Consider the following 17,357-nt stretch of genomic DNA (forward strand, 5'->3'; position numbering starts at 1 on the left):
TATATACCCCTGAACCTTCTGGACCATCTTTGAGGGACTGGATCCCACATTCCCCCCAGGAAGTCACATCACCCTAAATTGTGGGCACAATGCCACTGTAATTCTCTGGTTAAGCACTACGGCTCACTCTCGTGAAGGATGCCTCCAGTGAAGGATGTCTCCTCTATCCCAGATCTGGAGGTACAACTTCCTGCAGAAGTTCTGTGAGCTGGACGCAAAGCACCAGAGATGCAGCTTGCCACCATGTGAATACAGCTGTGTTCCTGGCCAAGCGGTCAGATATGCCCCCCATGTCAAGTGGCTCCTTCCTGCCTTCCTTGGGTCTTGCCACTCAGCGTCCCATGCTGCCTTTGGCACAGGATTTTAATGGCATGGAACTTCCTGGTACTTTTCCTTTTTGCAGCAAGGCTACAGTCACTTCATCGGCTGGCTGCAGGAGAAGGGAGGTAGCTGTTTCCCTGCAACACCCTGAGGACACTGCCTGGAAATGTCCCTGGAGCGTGGTGGGAGCCTTGGCCAGTGGAAAGCGTCACCATGAGGTGTCTCCAGCCTTCTCTTGTCAGGCCAAGGTGTGAGCAAACATAGGCAAGCACACAGCAGCCAGAGCTGCTAATTTCAGCCAAAGCAGACGGTTTCCCTGTTAGACCTTGGCTATGTTGTGCCATCTGCCCTTCTAATCCTCTTTCCAACTTCAGGAGGGAGTGAGGTGTAATTCAGGTTCTGTAATCACTTGCGCTAACAAAAACAATAATCCAAAGCTGCCAGACCTTACTACAAAGGACCCCTGTCGGATTTGTGCATGGGCTCCTCCTCTTCTCAGCTCAGTGATAATGCCTGCAAACTCCTAATGCAGCTCTCATCCACCAGTGTTCAGAAGTGCTTCATAAAAGCTGGGGAGAAGCACCCCCTTTTTATTGGGGAAACAAGCAACCAGAGGTGAAGCCATCTGCGAAAGCGAGGGAAAGCAGCTCCACTTCCCTTCGTCCCAGCTGTGTCCACACCCATGGGTCACTACACCACCACCAAGAATCTTCCAGCCCAACAAAGCCAAGTGCTGGAAAATCCTTCCCATTTGTTGTTGCTGTTTGTGGGCTTTTTTTGTTTGTTTTACCCCTTTTTCTTCTTCTTTTTTTTTGTTTTAATTGAGTTTACAGCTGAACTGCACGTCAGAACTTGCTTTAAATAAATAAGTCTCCCTTACCTACCCCCAAGGCAAAGGCTTTTGGTGTGGCTACAGTTTGTACAATTAAGCTCATCCCATGCCAGGAATCCTGAGCTGCTGCCTCACACCAAGGATGCCTGAAGCACTTCAGGAATGGATTTTCCGGGACATCCTCACTAAGATGTTGTGGGAAATCTTTGCTGTGTTCTCATCCAAACAGATAAAAATAGCGGATGACTCCTTAAAAGAACTGGAATTGTCACAGGCAGCCTTAAAACAGAGTGAAAGGAGAAGCTGTAGGGGATCAGCAGGTAAGAAAAAAGGGTTGGCAGGTGCTTGGTCAGACAGCCAGACTGTGCGGGGGGAATAAAAGCAGGGGGGGGCGGTTCACACATAACAGAGAAAATTAATCCCATAGGCTCTTGCTGTTTGCGCTTCTTCTGCTATGCTGCTGGCTTCAGCCTCTGTACTGCAGCCAGGCACAAGCAGGAGTTTGCAGCATGACTGCCAGCTCAGCCAGAGCTCAGTGGGCTGGGCAGAGATGCCCTCAGCCAAGCAGCACTGCCATGCTCCTTGCAGAGATCAGCTATTTCCATCTCTGTGCTCATGCATCTTCCCAGCCCTGTGTGTTGGAAGATTCTCCAGCAAGGGAAGCATGGCCACGTACTGCCTGGCAGGACACCACGCTGCCAAGCAGCATCCAAAGCTTTGCGCTCTTACCGTTCCCAGAAGGCACTGAGACTCCTGAATAGCGCCATAGCATCCCAGGAACCCCACAAACATCATCACAGCTCCAACCGCGATCAGGATGTAGATTCCTGCAAGTGAGAGTGAGAGGCAGAAGCGTTACTGTAAAGCTTTGTACAGCAGCATCCCAGCTCCTGGATGGCCATTCTGGCCCGTGGGGCAGCCTAATTACATGTGTGCAGAATTAAAGCCTGGGAGATACGAGCAGAGGTGGCAGCAGACATAGTAGAACAACACAACATAACACAGATCAGGTCTGAAACTGTCTGAGGCTGCTAACAACAGAACTTTAAAAAGCCCATCATCCCATCAGGAAACAGACGACGCAAGTGGTAATAGGCAGAGGGTGCAGCAGGCAAGACAAGGCTTTTCTCAAACCTGTAGTGTGTGAGTTCCCACAGCATACTGTTTTAACTATTTTAAGCAGAGGAGATGAAAATGATTAGTTAGCATATCTTTAAAATAAACAATAAGGCATATGGTTTATTTCTATTAAACATCATACAAATTTATCCAGCTAACATTTTAAAGACAGACGAGCCACAAAACTAAGAGAAAAGCACTGCTTAAGCATCTCTGCTTAATTTAATATAATCTGGCTTTTGTTTGTTGTAAGTTCTTCTACAGAGAAGATGACATATTTCACTTCAACTTATTAAATCTGCACAGCCATCTTACTCCACAACTACTTCAAAGCTTGGAAACAAGGCACTGGGCGCGGGAGCTCAGAAAACATAGGAATGAAAGTTTATTGATTCAGGAAACAAGAGCTCAGCTCAAGGCTCAGCTCTGCTGCCACAAGTAATCACCACGGTCTCACCAACCATGAGACTGGTGAGGCTGTGGTGATTACTCAGCCAAGTGCTCCCAGCTCAGTTAAGATTTGTTTGCTTTCACAAAGACACAGCTTTCTGCTGGTGTATCCCATACATTTAGTGCATTTTTTGGCTAATTAATACTCTCAAGTATTGCGGTTCCACTACTCTTAAGTGAGTCCTACCTTCCCTCCAAAAGCAATTTGACACGTGCAAAAAAATAAAGAAATAATTACAAATGAGGCAAGACTGCAGTCACCATTTTTAACTGACAGTGAGTGAAAAAAGAGAACTCATGATGAGAATAAACATACACGGGGCATCCAGAGGTAACAGCAACAACATTGAATCTTGCCAGTGCTTGAGAGACACGTCCCTTCAATGAAATGTTTTCTTCTGCTATGAGTCAAAATGCTTTCATAATTATTAATCAGTCTGTCAACTCCCCCTTAGGAACAGCACTGAAGTATAAACAGAGGTCAGGGTTAAAACTGCCTGTACGTGCCCTTGATGTTTAAGGTTTTTCTTATCTTTCTACCTTTTAAACAATCTCTGATAATTGAAGTGCAAAGTCTAAACGGCACGTGCTGAGAGCAGAGTTAAGCCAAGTTAAATCCTTCTCTAAAAAAACCAGATACATAACAACAGCCGTCACTTGTTTAAAATCCCCTCATGGATATGTCAAACTTGGGAAAGGGTGAATTTTGACTCCCGCTTCTTCTCTCTTTAAAACGAAAGTCACCAGCACCAAAACAATGCAATTGCCAATGCAAGGAGCAATGTGGTGAGAGGTGGTGATGGAACCACCACCCCAGCAGCTCTGGCTGGAACCCTCCTGATGGCCTTTTCTCACCAGCACCATGCTTGCACAATGCCTCCCGCTATATTTAGGTGCCACAGGAGAGAGGAAGCCAGCTGCAGGGGAAGCGCCAGCACAATGGAACGTGCTGACCCTGCAGGAAGCCTCTCTTCACAAAACCTGACAGCATCTGTGGCCGGTGACACCAACATCCTCACGGCAACACTGTCGGCAGAAGGGCAGTGATGTCTAGTCAACGGGCTTCAGCAGCACCCAGTAGCCACAAAAACCCAACAGGCAATTGGGTTGTTGAAGAACCTCAGGTGGGGATGAGACACCTCCCTACATGAAGGTGTGAAGAGAAGGAAAACGAAAGCAGAAGACACCTCCCAGGAGAGTTTCTTGGAAAGGACAGGCCAGCAGTTGAAGTTCTGTGGGCCTGCCTGAAGTAGAACTGGGTGATTTTATCCCAGCGGCTGGACATGATGTGAGGTGGAGCGGTGGTGGCAGCCAGGCAGAGAGCCACCGTGGTGAGCAGCACGGCAGAAGGCCCCAAAGGGGCTGGGGGTGATGGGAAGACATGAACACATCCTGTGAAATGAAGGCTGTGTGCTGGATGCCTGCCAAGCCCCAGAGAGACCAATGGAGATTTTCGGATGCTACATAACTGCTATTTCAAGAACAACGTATTGGTAGTGATCTCTAAAAAAAAGAGGCCTGCTTGTTTATAATGCCCAAGAACCAGCCTTCACCACTCCAGCTTGTACCAGGGATGCTGCTGGTCTGGGTTTTCAACCCAAACTGCATCAGGTTTCTCCATCTTACAGCATTAGGTGGCTCCACAGGAGACTCTTCATAATAAGTTGCTCTGGGAAAATCAACTTTTCTCATCCCTGAGTGCAGCAGCTTCTGACTTCTCCTCTTGTTAGGCCAACAGAGAGGAGACAAAGCTGGGCTGGGGGCAAGTAATTTCAACATCTGAGAAGTCAGTATTTATGCTAACCACCCTTGTACGTGGACAACAAGCAAATGTAGCACATCCGGAGACCAAGCAGCATGATGCTGCAGGGACCCCAACAACCAGGTCACTCCCACAGAGAAGATTTTATTCTCAGATTCAGCACAATAAACAACAAAGGCAACTTCCAGGCTGAACAAATATAGCCAGGAGATCACAGAGTCATAGAGCTACCCCAGTTGGAAGGGACCTTGAAAGATCACCTGGTCAAACCTTTTGTGAGAAAGGGGGCTTAAATGAGACTGTGCAGCTCCCTGACCAATTATATCCCCAAAGCCTCCAGTGATGGACTCTACCATAGCCCTGCAGAGGTTGTTCCATCGAATGATTGTTGTGTCAAAAATGTCTGTCTTAGATAATCAGCAAAATGCAGGAGCCAGTGGTGGCTGGGGAAGTTTTGCTCTGAAAAGTAGGAGATAAAAGCCCAGTGAGAACCTGAACGGATGGAAGACACCAAGAGGGAACAGAGACATTTGCCATTCTATAGAAGTCTCCTGGAAGCCTCTGTACTTGCTTCTTGCTGGTTTTTGTGCAGCTTCTATAACACAAAACCAAACCCGACCTGCTGAACTCCCACCCCAGACAGGCCGTGCAGACCTCAGGCAGATAACTGACATCCTGGCTTCCTGCTCCCCTCCCAGCTCATGCTTTGTCAACTCCTCGCCAGAGCCAGCGCTGCTGTCTAGCAAGCAAGCAACAAAAAGTGAAGGAGGGAAGGGAAGAAGACGTGCGCCACATGCAGCTTCCTGAGCAGAGGCCAGCGGATGCAACTGGAGGGGTGGGAGCAGCAGGAATGTGCAGCCAGGCAGGGGAGCGGGCAGTAATGACTGGCCTGCACTCAGAAAACCACAAAAAACCCGGGAAGGCTTTTGGGATAAAGGCCAGCTTCATTCCCAGGCACAAACAAGTGGCCGTTACGGAGTCGCCTTTTGTTCATGAGCACCGCCGGAGCACTGCAACCTCCTGGGAGGCAACGGAGCAGGACCCTGCTCCGGAGTTTATTTAAAAACAAGCACAGAATATTTAATGCAACAATAGCATCTTGTACAATGAAAGCTAGCAGTGTTTCTCCACAGAAATGCCACGCTGAAGGCTGCAAAAGCAAACGAAAGCAACCAAAGCACCCAACCACACACTTTGGATGGTGTTTTGTTTTCCCACGCCCCTCTTTCTGCTCAAGCGATGGCACTGAGGGGGGTGTCTCTGCCTCCAGACTGGGTGCCAGGCAGCTGGGGGCTATTTCACAGCAATCACAGCCCAGATGGGAACGACCAAGCCCTTTTCCCAGAAATAAGCCTGACACATCTTAGCTTTCATTCCTGGCAGACGGCAAGCATGACGGACAGTGTGGTTTTGGGTCTCCGAGCAAGGCACCTGTCATCCCCACCCTGAATGGCACATTATCCTCCTTAAAGTCAGAGCAGCCTCCCCCGGCACAAGCCTCCCCACTATATAAGATTAACTGCTGCTAGCCTGTCCTGGGTGAGAAACTCTTCACCAAAGTGGTATTCATCCCTTCAGGGCTCCACCCGAACTGGCACAACTCTGCATGAGCAAGGCTTCATCTGCCTTTCACACGCCACTTCTCAGCTCATTTGTATTGCAGCTTTCTCAGGGGGTTTCAAACAAGAAATGCTGCTGGCCATAAACAAATAGAATTAGAGAGGTATAAAATGCAAACTGCAGTGCCTGCAGTCATGCAGCTCCCTCCAAAAGCAGCAATAGGTAATCCTGGGAATAGCTGGGGCTGCAGCAACAGGCATAGTGAGCAAATGATTTCTAGGTTCACAGTACCAACGTGCCTCCAAATTCTTGAGCAACGCTACAGTGTGATTTCTGCCCTGCGGCACATTTCTCCAATGAGGCAGCAGTAAGCAAGACTACTAAAGCTGCCACACACAACCAGCCACTCACCAAAGCATGCCGTGAGGCACAGGACTGTACACTGGGGCTGGGAAGGCACAGAACGATTCATGTAGATGAGCAGCGCCTGGAGTCCCCTTACCTCCTTTTGAGATGGAGCCTTAAAACAGAAAGCTTTAGGAAAAAGGGCCAAAGTCTTCGCCTCACCTCCTCTATTACAGAAAGACCTGGGATCCTGTCTGAGTTCAAAGCAGTAGCACAGCAACCGTCTCTTCACTCAAGAGCATTAGGACATGATGCATCAGAATAAGCAGCAGCAATGGACCAAACATCATCCCCCCCTTTCCTTGATACAACCACGGCATGTGCTGCTTTGGGCTGCAGGGACCTCCTAAAGTTTTAGGCATGCAGAAAGCCCTCGAACATGAGATCCAGGGACTGACCGTAACTGAGCACTTCTCTCTGGATGGGGCTAGGGTGAAAAGAAAAACAAAGCAGCCAAGATTCTTAATTCCCAGCTCACACAGATGGTACTTCCCTGGAAGGCCCTTTGCCTCTAGACCAGGTAGGAAGTGGGATGCTCAGTTCTGGGACAAGGGAAGGGACAGTATGGCAGTATGTAACGTCAGTACTTGCTCTGGCATTAAAGCGACATAGCTGGTGCCTGGAGGGTTGTAAAACCCATGGCTTGTCCCTGCTGAGAAGTAAAAAACAAAGAAAAAAAAACAAGCAGAAAAAAACCAGACTTTAAAAAAGGACATGATGAAAAAACAAATAAAAGGAAGAACAAGAACAGCAGAGTTCCTCTAAAATAAGCAGGGGGCAGGCCGGCCCCAGCCAGCCCTCCTTCTGTGCCCCACCATCCCCATCAGAGATGTTGTGCAGCTCCAGGCATGGGCTTTCCTGGGCAGCACCCTACCTCTCCCTCCATTTTGATCCTCCCCCAGCAGCTTTAACTCATTAAGCTAATGGAAGCCAGTCTCTTCTCCAGGTCACCATGACAATGTTTCCAAAAAGACAAAAAACAAAACAAAACAAAGACGACCCCTCCAGCATCACATCAAGCCCGGGCTGCTCTCCAAGCCATGCCTGCCCTCCCTATGGGATGTACTTTAAAAAGGGGCTGAGAGCAGAGGAAAGAAAGATTTTCATGTTTATTTTCCCAATAGATGGGCTCCCAGGGAGGAGGACTGCACATCCCAGAGTTTTGCAAGCCTCAGAGGGACGGAGGGAGGGCAGGCTGCGGTGCCTACCCTGCCATGGCTCCTGGCCTGGAGAAGCAGAACATCACAGGGCTTGCATCACCCCTGCTGCAGGGAAGGGTGGGACCATCAGATGGTGGTGGGAAGGAGATTCCATCCTACCCCACACCACCAACCCTGGAAGAACGCACTCTCCATAGCTGAAGAAAACCACCAAGACGTGCTTCCTTGCAACCTGGGGGCAAGACAGAGGCAGGGAGCGGAAAGTGCCTCCAAGATGGGGTAGGGGTGGCTGCACCACCACCTAGTGAGGGAGGGTCTCCCAGACATTTTTGTCAAGATGCCCAGTGAAATTGTCCCAGCAGAGCCAACAGTGCTGTCTTAGAAGTGGGGCAAGAGAGAGGGGATGGAAAAAGAGAAGGTTTTCTGGACAATGACAACAGGGAAGCCCCTCCATTCCCATCCACCCTCTTTCCCAAGAAAAACATTGCTGCTCTGTGGCTGCTAATGACTTCCAGATGGAGAAATGGGGTCGCAAAGCATGGAGAGTTCTTCTGGGGCGGCATGGCTCACAGAGAGAGATGAAAGACTTTACATGCTGCCCTTGTCTGCAGGAAGGCAAGAAGGAAGCAAAGGACACACCACTACCAGAAAATCAAGGGGGAGGTGGGGAAAGCCTCAGACAATGTCCTCTTGTACCCAAAATGACAGTCAGATTTCTTCTGCCTTCCTACCCAGGAAACACTGGAAGGAGACTCGAGTTTTGAAACAACAGCATGCTTGAGAAGCTGGGAGGTCTACTGTGCATCTCCAGGACTCGGACGGATGATGGTGGTGCAGCACAGGAGATCCAGACTGGAACATACTGACCCATCCTCTGCTGCCCCAGCCTATAACACTTCTGAACTTCTCTACGTGTTCTGAGGTCTCAGCCACTGACAGAGCCCAAATCCTGCTGGAGGATTTCTTGTGCGCTTTGCATGCCTAAACATATGGCAGGTTTTCAAAGGAAAACTGTCACAACTACCGGTCTAAACAGCTCTGAAGAGCAAGAAGCAACCTTTGGCACAATGGGCCAATGGGAGGGTACAAAGAAGGAGGACAGCTACATTATTTGTAGTTGGATGGATCCAAACCCAAAATAACCCAGTGGTATCAATTTATGACCTTAAATCATAACCAATTTTAGTCTGCAGAGTAAATGAACCTAAAGGAGTTAGTCACGACGAAGGCAGACCAACATGCAATTAAATACAAGTTGTTTTCTTAATAGGAATTGAATTCTGCTATAAGAATACACACACAAAAAGGATTGTTTGTATTGTCACATATAAGGGGTAAGCCAGATACTTAAGAAGGAAGGACTGACAAAGTGTTCTGCCTCAAAACTATCTTAAAAACAATTCCAGTATTACTGAAGCAGGTCAGAAAACAGCCAGTTGATCTGACAGTGATTAGATAAAAAACCCAGAACCACTAAATCTCAGCTGTTTTTTCTTCTTTATGAGACTAAATAATTAAATTGCCCTTAATGGTAAAAAAGTTTATTTCCAACTAGAAAAAAGGCAAGCATTCCTATTTTAAAAAAATCCATATATATATATTATTTTTTAAATAATCCATTTTGCTCACTGTGGTTCAAGGCCAAAAAAAAACCGTGGTTTCCATTCCCAAGCACATAAGCACATACGTTCATGTCTCTACTGGCAAGCCAGTGACACACAGAGCCTTGGAAAAGTTGAGCATAAAGGGGTGATAGAAGAACCAGTCCTGATCCAGCTGTATGCATCCACAGGGATCACTGCAGCACCTCAAAACTGAAGGTGTTATTTTGCTAGTGGTTATTACGGGACCTAGAGACCAGGACTATTGAGATCTTCTCTACTCCCTTCACAACAATTTTAGCAAAAGATTTGCTGTTGCATCTAACCTCACAATATACAGAAGCTGGCATCACCTTTAAAAGATGCTTAATATTTTAAGGAGGGATGGGAACAAGGACAGGAGCATGAAGATAAACAAAGAACTCCCCATTGCTCACATCAGGTCCACACTCACTGTAGAACTGCTGGCTTCCAGAGTGTTAGCAACACACCAGAGCTGAAGTGCAACTCTCTCTGCAATGAAAAACCTCTCTGAAACCCTGGAAATCACTGGTTTTTGCCTGAGGCAATTAAGGCTAATGAAGAAAAAAAAAGCTATTATGGATAGAAGAGACAGCTCCTTCATGACCACATGAGCCCACACAAGACTCCTGGGATGCTCTGCACTGCTGGCCACATCTGGGACCCACAGCAACAGTGGCCAAAGCATCCTCCCACGCTGTAAGGGTGACAGGCAAGGCCTGGGGAAGCTTAGGCAGGCATCCCGACCCCTACCCATGGGAGTAGTGGGTAGACATGCTCAGCAGTCCCTCCTCTCTGCAAGGGTCAGACCCCCCTGAGGCCAGCAAAGCCTCAGGACAGCACTTCCAAAAACCCTTAGGACACCCACAAATGCTTGTCAGCAATGGATGTCGGGCTGACTTTCAGGACAAGTGTGCAGATGCAACTGCAGTTCAACTCACACGCGTACCAATGTGCGAGAAAGACTTCAAAGCATCCTTGTGCCTTCTGGCCCATTTCTTCAAGCCCACTCTCCATGAAAAGCAGCTCAAACTCATTTCCAGGACAGAAACCATTATTCTAGACTGTATTTGTACAAAGCAGAACAGTGAAGAGAGTCTGTGATTCACCTTGCTAGACAGCCTGCATTCCTGTTAGCCATTCTCCCCTCCAGTGCTACCCTAGCACACCGCTTTGCGGGCACACTCGCTGCCTTCAGATCAGCCCAAAGCCATTGTTGTCTCCCACATGCTTGCTGCTGCCTGACCTGCCTGGGAGCCAGATCCACAATCATCAGTCTGGTTGCTAGGAAAAAAGACCCAAAAATAAAAAGATAAAAAACCCTGTTGCCTTTCTGTTGAAGCAGCGATACCCAGCAGGATGGTAAGCAAAGGGGAGCGGTGGCAGCAGCCAAGCTTAACCCACTACTGCGCGCCTCCCAAGGGCTGCCAGTGCTGCCATGCTCTGGGGCACTGCTCACGAGAGGATTTACTAGTAGAACACAAAAATCGTAAACAGAAGCAAACCCAATGTCCCTCCTCACCCCCAGAGCTACATGGAAAACCACACCTCAGTTCTGGATGCCTTTGCACTATTCCTCACGTCTGGCCTCACTTCCAGGACCGAGCTAATTGGAGCCATGGGTCGTGTCACCCTATCACTTGCTGGGAGCAGCTGGAGGCAGATTTCCTATTTTGGATTTGGCAGGCGAGAGCAAAGCTGAGACCATCCGGCTGCCTCGCTCCACTCCTCGCTGGGCAGCGTCAGAGAAAGCAAGGGAAGGGCAGGCAGCAGGGATGAGCGCCTGGCGATGCTCCCAGCACACAGGCACTCCAGAAAGGGGGAAGTGTGAAACCCAGCGGTGAGGCAGACAAGAGCCAAGGCTTTTGTCCCTATCTTCCTGAAAGCATTTTGCCTGCAGCGGCCATCTCTGGGCATGACACAACCAAATCCTTGAAGGGCAGGGAACGTGGCTTTCCCCGTCACATTATCTTCACTATTATCCCACTGAGATAGGGCAAAAGCAGGAAGTTCAGTGTCACTTCCCTCTTCAAGATCCCCAAGGGCTCTTAAAAACAGTGACACCACAGCACCAACTTGCTGCGGAGAGATCAGACTGCTCCAGCTTACACCAGTATCTGCAGAGATGGACTAGCTCAGCCTTTTCCCACTGGCTCTCATAACCAACTGAATCACAGTTTTGTCTTGTTTTTAAATGTTACTTTAAGTGTACGGTCAATAAATACCTAAGAAGTGGTTCACCAGTTGTCACCATCCAACTTATTAATGCCTCTAGCTAACCTGAAGGATGTTTTCTGGCCTGCTACCAACACCTTGCCCAGACACACAGAGCACTTCAGAAGCAGTGGTACACAAGGGCAAGAAGGATTTTAGGTTTTCATCTACAAATAAAGCAAATAAATGCATATTAGACCATAAGCCTAGCTCAGATGACGAGCAAGTATTTCCCTTTATACTCATGAAAGCATGAAAGTGCAGTGCTCCAGCTATCCCGATCAGTGGTAGCGCTTAGTCTTGACAGCACTGAAGCAGTTAACTTGCCATCTGCTGGAGCACTGGGTCCACAGCCAGAATGGAAGTGCCAAAAGCCAAGACTGCAACAAGTGGTTAGGGATCAGAGGATTCGTGAGCCGTGCTGAGGAAAAGCCCATGAACAAGAGCTCATTTAATAACCTCCCAAGCCAGTCCACAAGACAACTCATTGGATGCAGTGCCAAGGTGCTGAGGTGGGGAGTGTGAATGGAGGGGAAATACTGCTTGTGGGCAACCCCAGGAGCTCCCTCCTTGTGGATGGATAAGTGAGCGGGGAACAGTTGCCTGTGCCCATGGGGCTGCAAGAGCAGTTGCTGCAGTGGTCCAGTCTGGGTGCAAGGGCAGCTGAGAGCAGGGACCACTCCTCTCCTCCTGTTCCCACAGCAGGCTGAAGGCAGATAAGCATCACATGTAGTACCCTAGTAGCTGCCCTGCTCCCCAAATCCTCCTTCTCCCAGTTCCCCATTGCCATCAATTCCCATGCACTGACCAGCTGTGTTAATTATCTGTCTTCTCCTGTAACACATGGACAACCTGAGAAAACAGCTTTTAACAAAACAGCTCCGAGGTTGGGGCAGGGGAAAGGACATAAACTAGGAGACACCAAAGCACTGCTTTCCCGCCCCCCCCTCCACTAAGTACAAACCCCATGGTAGAAGTTTTCCTCCTCTGACAGTTTTTATTGCTTCCCCCTGTCCTGCAGCACTGCAGCAGGCTTTTAAAAGCCTCCTGACAGATCCCAGGACCAGGGCCCTGCGCCAGACACCAAAAAGTGGTTTGCAAGAAGAAAAAGGAAGAAAAAACAAAATCCCAAAAAAGCCCCATCTCTGGAGGCCAACCCCAGAGAGGATTCCACTCCCAAAGCCAAAATATCATGTGCGTGTGTACACTGGATGCCAGAGGAAAGACAGAGGAGTATCGGTTGAGGGGGGAAGAGGGGGAAGGGGTAAAAAAAGAAAAGGCAAAAAGAAATCCCAGCTTTCAGACTCCAGAGGGCTGGCTGGGAGAGGCAGCAGCTGAAAGAAATGCTCTGCTGTTATTACTGCATGGAAATTACAACCGCCAGAAGGAATCCAAGCCGATCTGTTGCTGAATATAACTCTAAAAAGACATCCAGCCTCAAAACATGGGCCATTCCTGGGCGTTACAAGGCCAGCACAGTGGTGGGACCCGTAGTCTGCTCCCCACTGCCTTCTAAATAGCAAAGGCTGAGAACAAAGACAAAACAGAAAGAGGTGGAAGAGCAACAGATGCACAACAGGTGAGACAGAAGGACTTGGCTCCTGCATTCCAGGTCCCCCAGGTTTTGGGAGAAATGCGTTAACTAGGGAGACATCAGTTGCCGGCCTCCAGAAGGAAGGAGATGTTTGGGCTGGTTCCTGCAAAACAGCTTAACTTCTTAAGAGTTCCCTTTTTTTTTTTCTTAATTGAAATCTACAAAGGGGAAATGCTGCAAATACAGCTCTGGGCGTTCAGCAGGAGAGGGAAGACAAGAGAGGGAAACCCGCTGCTATTTACAGCAGGCCTGTAACCAGGCACAGTCATGGAGAGGGCTCAGGCATGCAGTTTCGTAGGCAAGCAGGGAAAACCAAAGGATAATCCTTTCCAGAAGGTAATTTCAGCTCTAGGTGAGAACAGGACATTGGATCAGACGGGTCCTGTCCCCAGCCCCAGCAGCTTGCACTCCAAGCCAGCTCCAGCCTGGCAGCCAGCCTCTCCTGCAAGCGTCCCCTCCTGCAAGCGTCCCCTCCTGCAAGCGTCCCCTCCTGCAAGCGTCCCCTCCTGCAAGCGTCCCCTCCTGCAAGCGTCCCCTCCTGCAAGCGTCCCCTCCTGCAAGCGTCCCCTCCTGCAAGCGTCCCCTCCTGCAAGCGTCCCCTCCTGCAAGCGTCCCCTCCTGCAAGCGTCCCCTCCTGCAAGCGTCCCCTCCTCATCCTCATCTGTGAGGGATCATTGGAGCGCAAGGGCAAAAATAGGGGGTTTTATCTTCCAGCAAGCCAGCATGCTGTCAAATTAATAAAAATCGTGCTAAGCTTAACCGTAACACACAGAGGCTCCACCTGCCCGTCCTGGAGAACATGAGTCATGAGCTCACCGAGCTTCACTTTCCATTGCCAGGGGCTCCATCAGCTACTTTTATATCCCTCTGGATAGGAAACAAGATACGCTTCCAAGAAGTTCCCCCCTCTTCCCAAACGTGCTCTGGGGACAGCAGCAGAGAACAGCGGGAGAACCTGCTATGCTGCAACTCGTCTTTTGTGCTTTTAGCTGTTGTGACTTTTGGTTCCGTGCTTGGGCCACAGCTAACGTTCAACAAACGCTTTGACTGGCATGGCAGGAGATGTTTTGGGGAGTACAGGGGCAGCGAGAGGCAACCTTAGTCTGACCTCCTTGCTGCTCACCTGGAGCTTTCTGCCCTGCTTTTGGGCACACTGCAGCTCCCCCTGGGGCACGATATCCATGCAGCACTGCCGGCATGCCCACACCTACTTACCGACGTAGAAGGTGTTGGGGGCCTGCTTCTCGCCCAGATGCAGGTAGAGGATATTTGTCGTCTGTGAGTCATGCCGGAGCCACAGGGCCACTCCCAGGATGATGCCTCCTGCCAGCTGGGGAGAAAGCGGAGGGAAGCAGACGTTACCCATTGCTCCAGCAGCACCAGACCCCAGGCAGCGATGTTCAGGTGGGAGCAGAAGGCTTGCTTTTCATCTTTCTGCAAAGCTTTATTTACTCTTTTCATGTACAAGAGCATCCTTCCCAGCCATTGCCCTACCCCTGCAACGTGCTTTGTGCTCCATACCACACGAGCCACACTGTCTTCCCTGCTTTGTGAAAAGATCCCTCATTCTGGGGATGTGCAAAGCCCCTTCCAGTTCCTGCAGGTGATTTCTTTCCTAAAAGCACTTTTGTTACTCAATTAAAATGGAAGGCTCAGCCTTACCCAAGAAGCACGACATGCGCAACTCAGGCTTTTAGGAGAGCTTTTCAACAGAACTTAGGATCAGCCTCAACTAGTCCCTTTTCCCAATAGGCTGTTATCACCCCATTTCATTTCTCTGTGATGTACAAAGAGGGTTTTGTTTGATCTGCTGAGAACTTGGTAGGAAGGATGAGGAGATTGTGGCTTAGAAAGCAGGAGCTTTGTCCCTCAGCCTCCAGTCTCACGTGCCCATTACTTTCCATTCATGGTCAGGCTTCCACTCTGAGCAGACCTAGCGCTCCTCTGGCAGGTACAGCTTTCCTTAACATCCTAATTCAGGGATTGAAGCAGAGCAAAGCCTCAGTACAGGCCAAGGCACAACCACACCGCTTTCGGAGGCTACCATGAAGATGCTCAACAGAGTTGAGCAGCTCTGCAAGTCAAGAAGGCTGAAACGGCTGCCTTGCCTGCTGCTGTGCTCCACCAGAAGAGCAGAGCACTCACACACACGTGGAAGGCCTCAGGGCAAGGGCAAAAACACATCCAACACAGGAGATGTTCTGCACACGGAGCATCAACCCAGCTTACCACTGGAATACTTATGTCCAAGTTGCGGGAAGTTTCATGACTGACTTCCTCACTGTTTTCTCTTTCAGAGCAGGGCTGGGAATGGCAGGGGAGGATGGGAGCAGAGTGGAGGCACTGCTGTAGGAAAGGTGTCACTGAGAGCAAGACCAGCCAGAGTTCCAGCAAGACTCGCTGTGTTCTCCATGCCACCCACCCCTTCTTCCATTTAAAACCATGAGGGGAGGGGAATATAAACACATGCAAAAAAACCTCAAACAAACAACCCTTAAGAACGTAATATCACTTCTACGAAAGGCTGTGGAAGCCCCTGTTCAAATGATGATGTAATTTTGAGTGTCCTAAACCCTAGAAGCCACTCATCTTAATAAAGGGAAGTTAACTACCAAAGAGTAGAGAAGTGCAAACATGATTTCTTTCAACAGGCTCAGAGCCAGGTCAGCGATGGGCAGGAGAGGCCCCATGACAGTCACATTGAAAAAAAAGCACAAAAAAAGAGTTTGTTCAGTTGAAGTGCAAAGTCCTCAGTTGTGAGGCACAGCAGAGCCTCGGTGAACGCACAGGGACTTGGATGTGCAAGACAGGCTGTCAGGAGGTCAGCTGGCGGTTCTCCTCCTTGATCATTTCTCCAAGTCCCAGCCAAGGGATTTTTACAGGGGTGCCATTGAAGCGGGGCAGAACTACACAACTAACGCAAAACTCACAGGGCAAGCTGACCCTGGGGCTTTTCTATGTACCAGAGGGACAAAATCCCCACTCAGCTCCCTGGAGCAGGAGGGAAGATTTTACAAGTTTTCCCCCAGTTTGTCTCCAAAATAATCAGCTTTTAACACTTCTCCCACAGAAACCGACGCAACTTCCCCACTGGCACTGTCCACTTGGGAGAGCCCGAGGTTCTCCAAACACTGGCTATGGAGAAAAGTCATGAAAGCCGGCGTGTGCTCAAATCCAACTCCAAATAAGGCAGCTTGTGGCTTTGCAGAAAGTTACCCAAATCCAGCCTGGCATGGCTCGTTCATTGTCTGAGGGCATAATGAAGTCCGTGTTTATCCTCTTGGGAGAAGAAGAATGTCCCCAAATTAATCAGTGCCGCTCTTAAAGGAAAGGTCTCTCAGGGGCTCCCAGGGGAGAAGAGATCCCAGGGAAGTTTTGGGGGTTTGTGCTGCTTGGGAGAGATGAAGAAAAGGCAGCAGCCCTTCTTGGTTTGCTTTTCCCTGTGCAAGGAAACACTGCTCTGCCCTGGAATGCTGTCCTCTGCATCCAGCAGTACCCACCCCAGCACCCCCTGCCACTCACGGAGAGGTTGGGGCAACACCAACACAAGGAGTAGTAGCTGCTTTCCAATCAAATTTGCCCTAAAGCGTCTGACCCAGAACAGAAAGCAGGCTGCAAGCTATCCTCAAGATACTTCTCAGTCATTTGGGAGCATCAGCTGAAGGGATAGAGCCTCTTCAGACTCATCAAACCCACCCCAGTGGTGAGGTCTGCTGATGGCAGCCAGCTGAACCATCTCCAGATGTTCCCTGTTTCATCCCGAATGCACCCCCGAACACCCCACATTTCTCCCGCTCTGCCTGACTCCATTTGCTTTTTTAATAGAGCACGGAAGACCTCCAAATGGAAGTTTTAATCGAAAAGCAGCTGGATTTCTTAAGAGAAAATGACATTCACTTACTAATGAAAACAGGGTTTAAGCTACGGTGAATAACTTTTTCCATGAAATCCATGCATTCTTCCACCACCAAGAAGCACAGGGAGTAATTAAGGCATCTTTCTTCCCAAAGGAAAGCAGACAGGAGGGAAAAAATCTTATCAGCTCGCTACAGTAACCCTGCCTTCCACTGCACCTTGCTTGGGATAATCTCATTTTAATACAACTTGTTCCAGATATGAGCTTGGTATTTTCTTCCCTCCCCATCTGACAACCACTGCTGTTTGACCATAAGAGCCATAACAGCTCCAATCACCGATGGCAGCATCATGCTCATCTCTAGGCTGCATACCCTCATACATTAAATACGTCTGGGTTTTTTTCTGCTGTAGGTATCTGTGATCTCTTGGAGGCTACCCCTGTTTTTCGTGTGCCCAGCTT

General features: G+C 49.2%; 1 protein-coding gene across 1 annotated transcript in view; it reads right to left on the reverse strand.

Annotated features, from left to right (window-relative positions):
* The window catches only part of CD81 (CD81 molecule), a 35,584-nt gene that overhangs the window by 9,994 nt on the left and 8,233 nt on the right, over positions 1 to 17,357 (reverse strand). Inside the window, exons 2-3 of the mRNA XM_080617656.1 lie at positions 14,255 to 14,369; positions 1,883 to 1,980 (exon numbers count right to left, since the gene is read on the reverse strand). Of these exons, the coding sequence (XP_080473782.1) occupies positions 1,883 to 1,980; positions 14,255 to 14,369 (213 nt within the window). The remainder of the gene's footprint in view (positions 1 to 1,882; positions 1,981 to 14,254; positions 14,370 to 17,357) is intronic.

This window comes from Psittacula echo, assembly GCF_963264785.1.
Source record: "Psittacula echo genome assembly, chromosome: 5".
Taxonomy (NCBI): Eukaryota; Metazoa; Chordata; class Aves; order Psittaciformes; family Psittacidae; genus Psittacula; species Psittacula echo.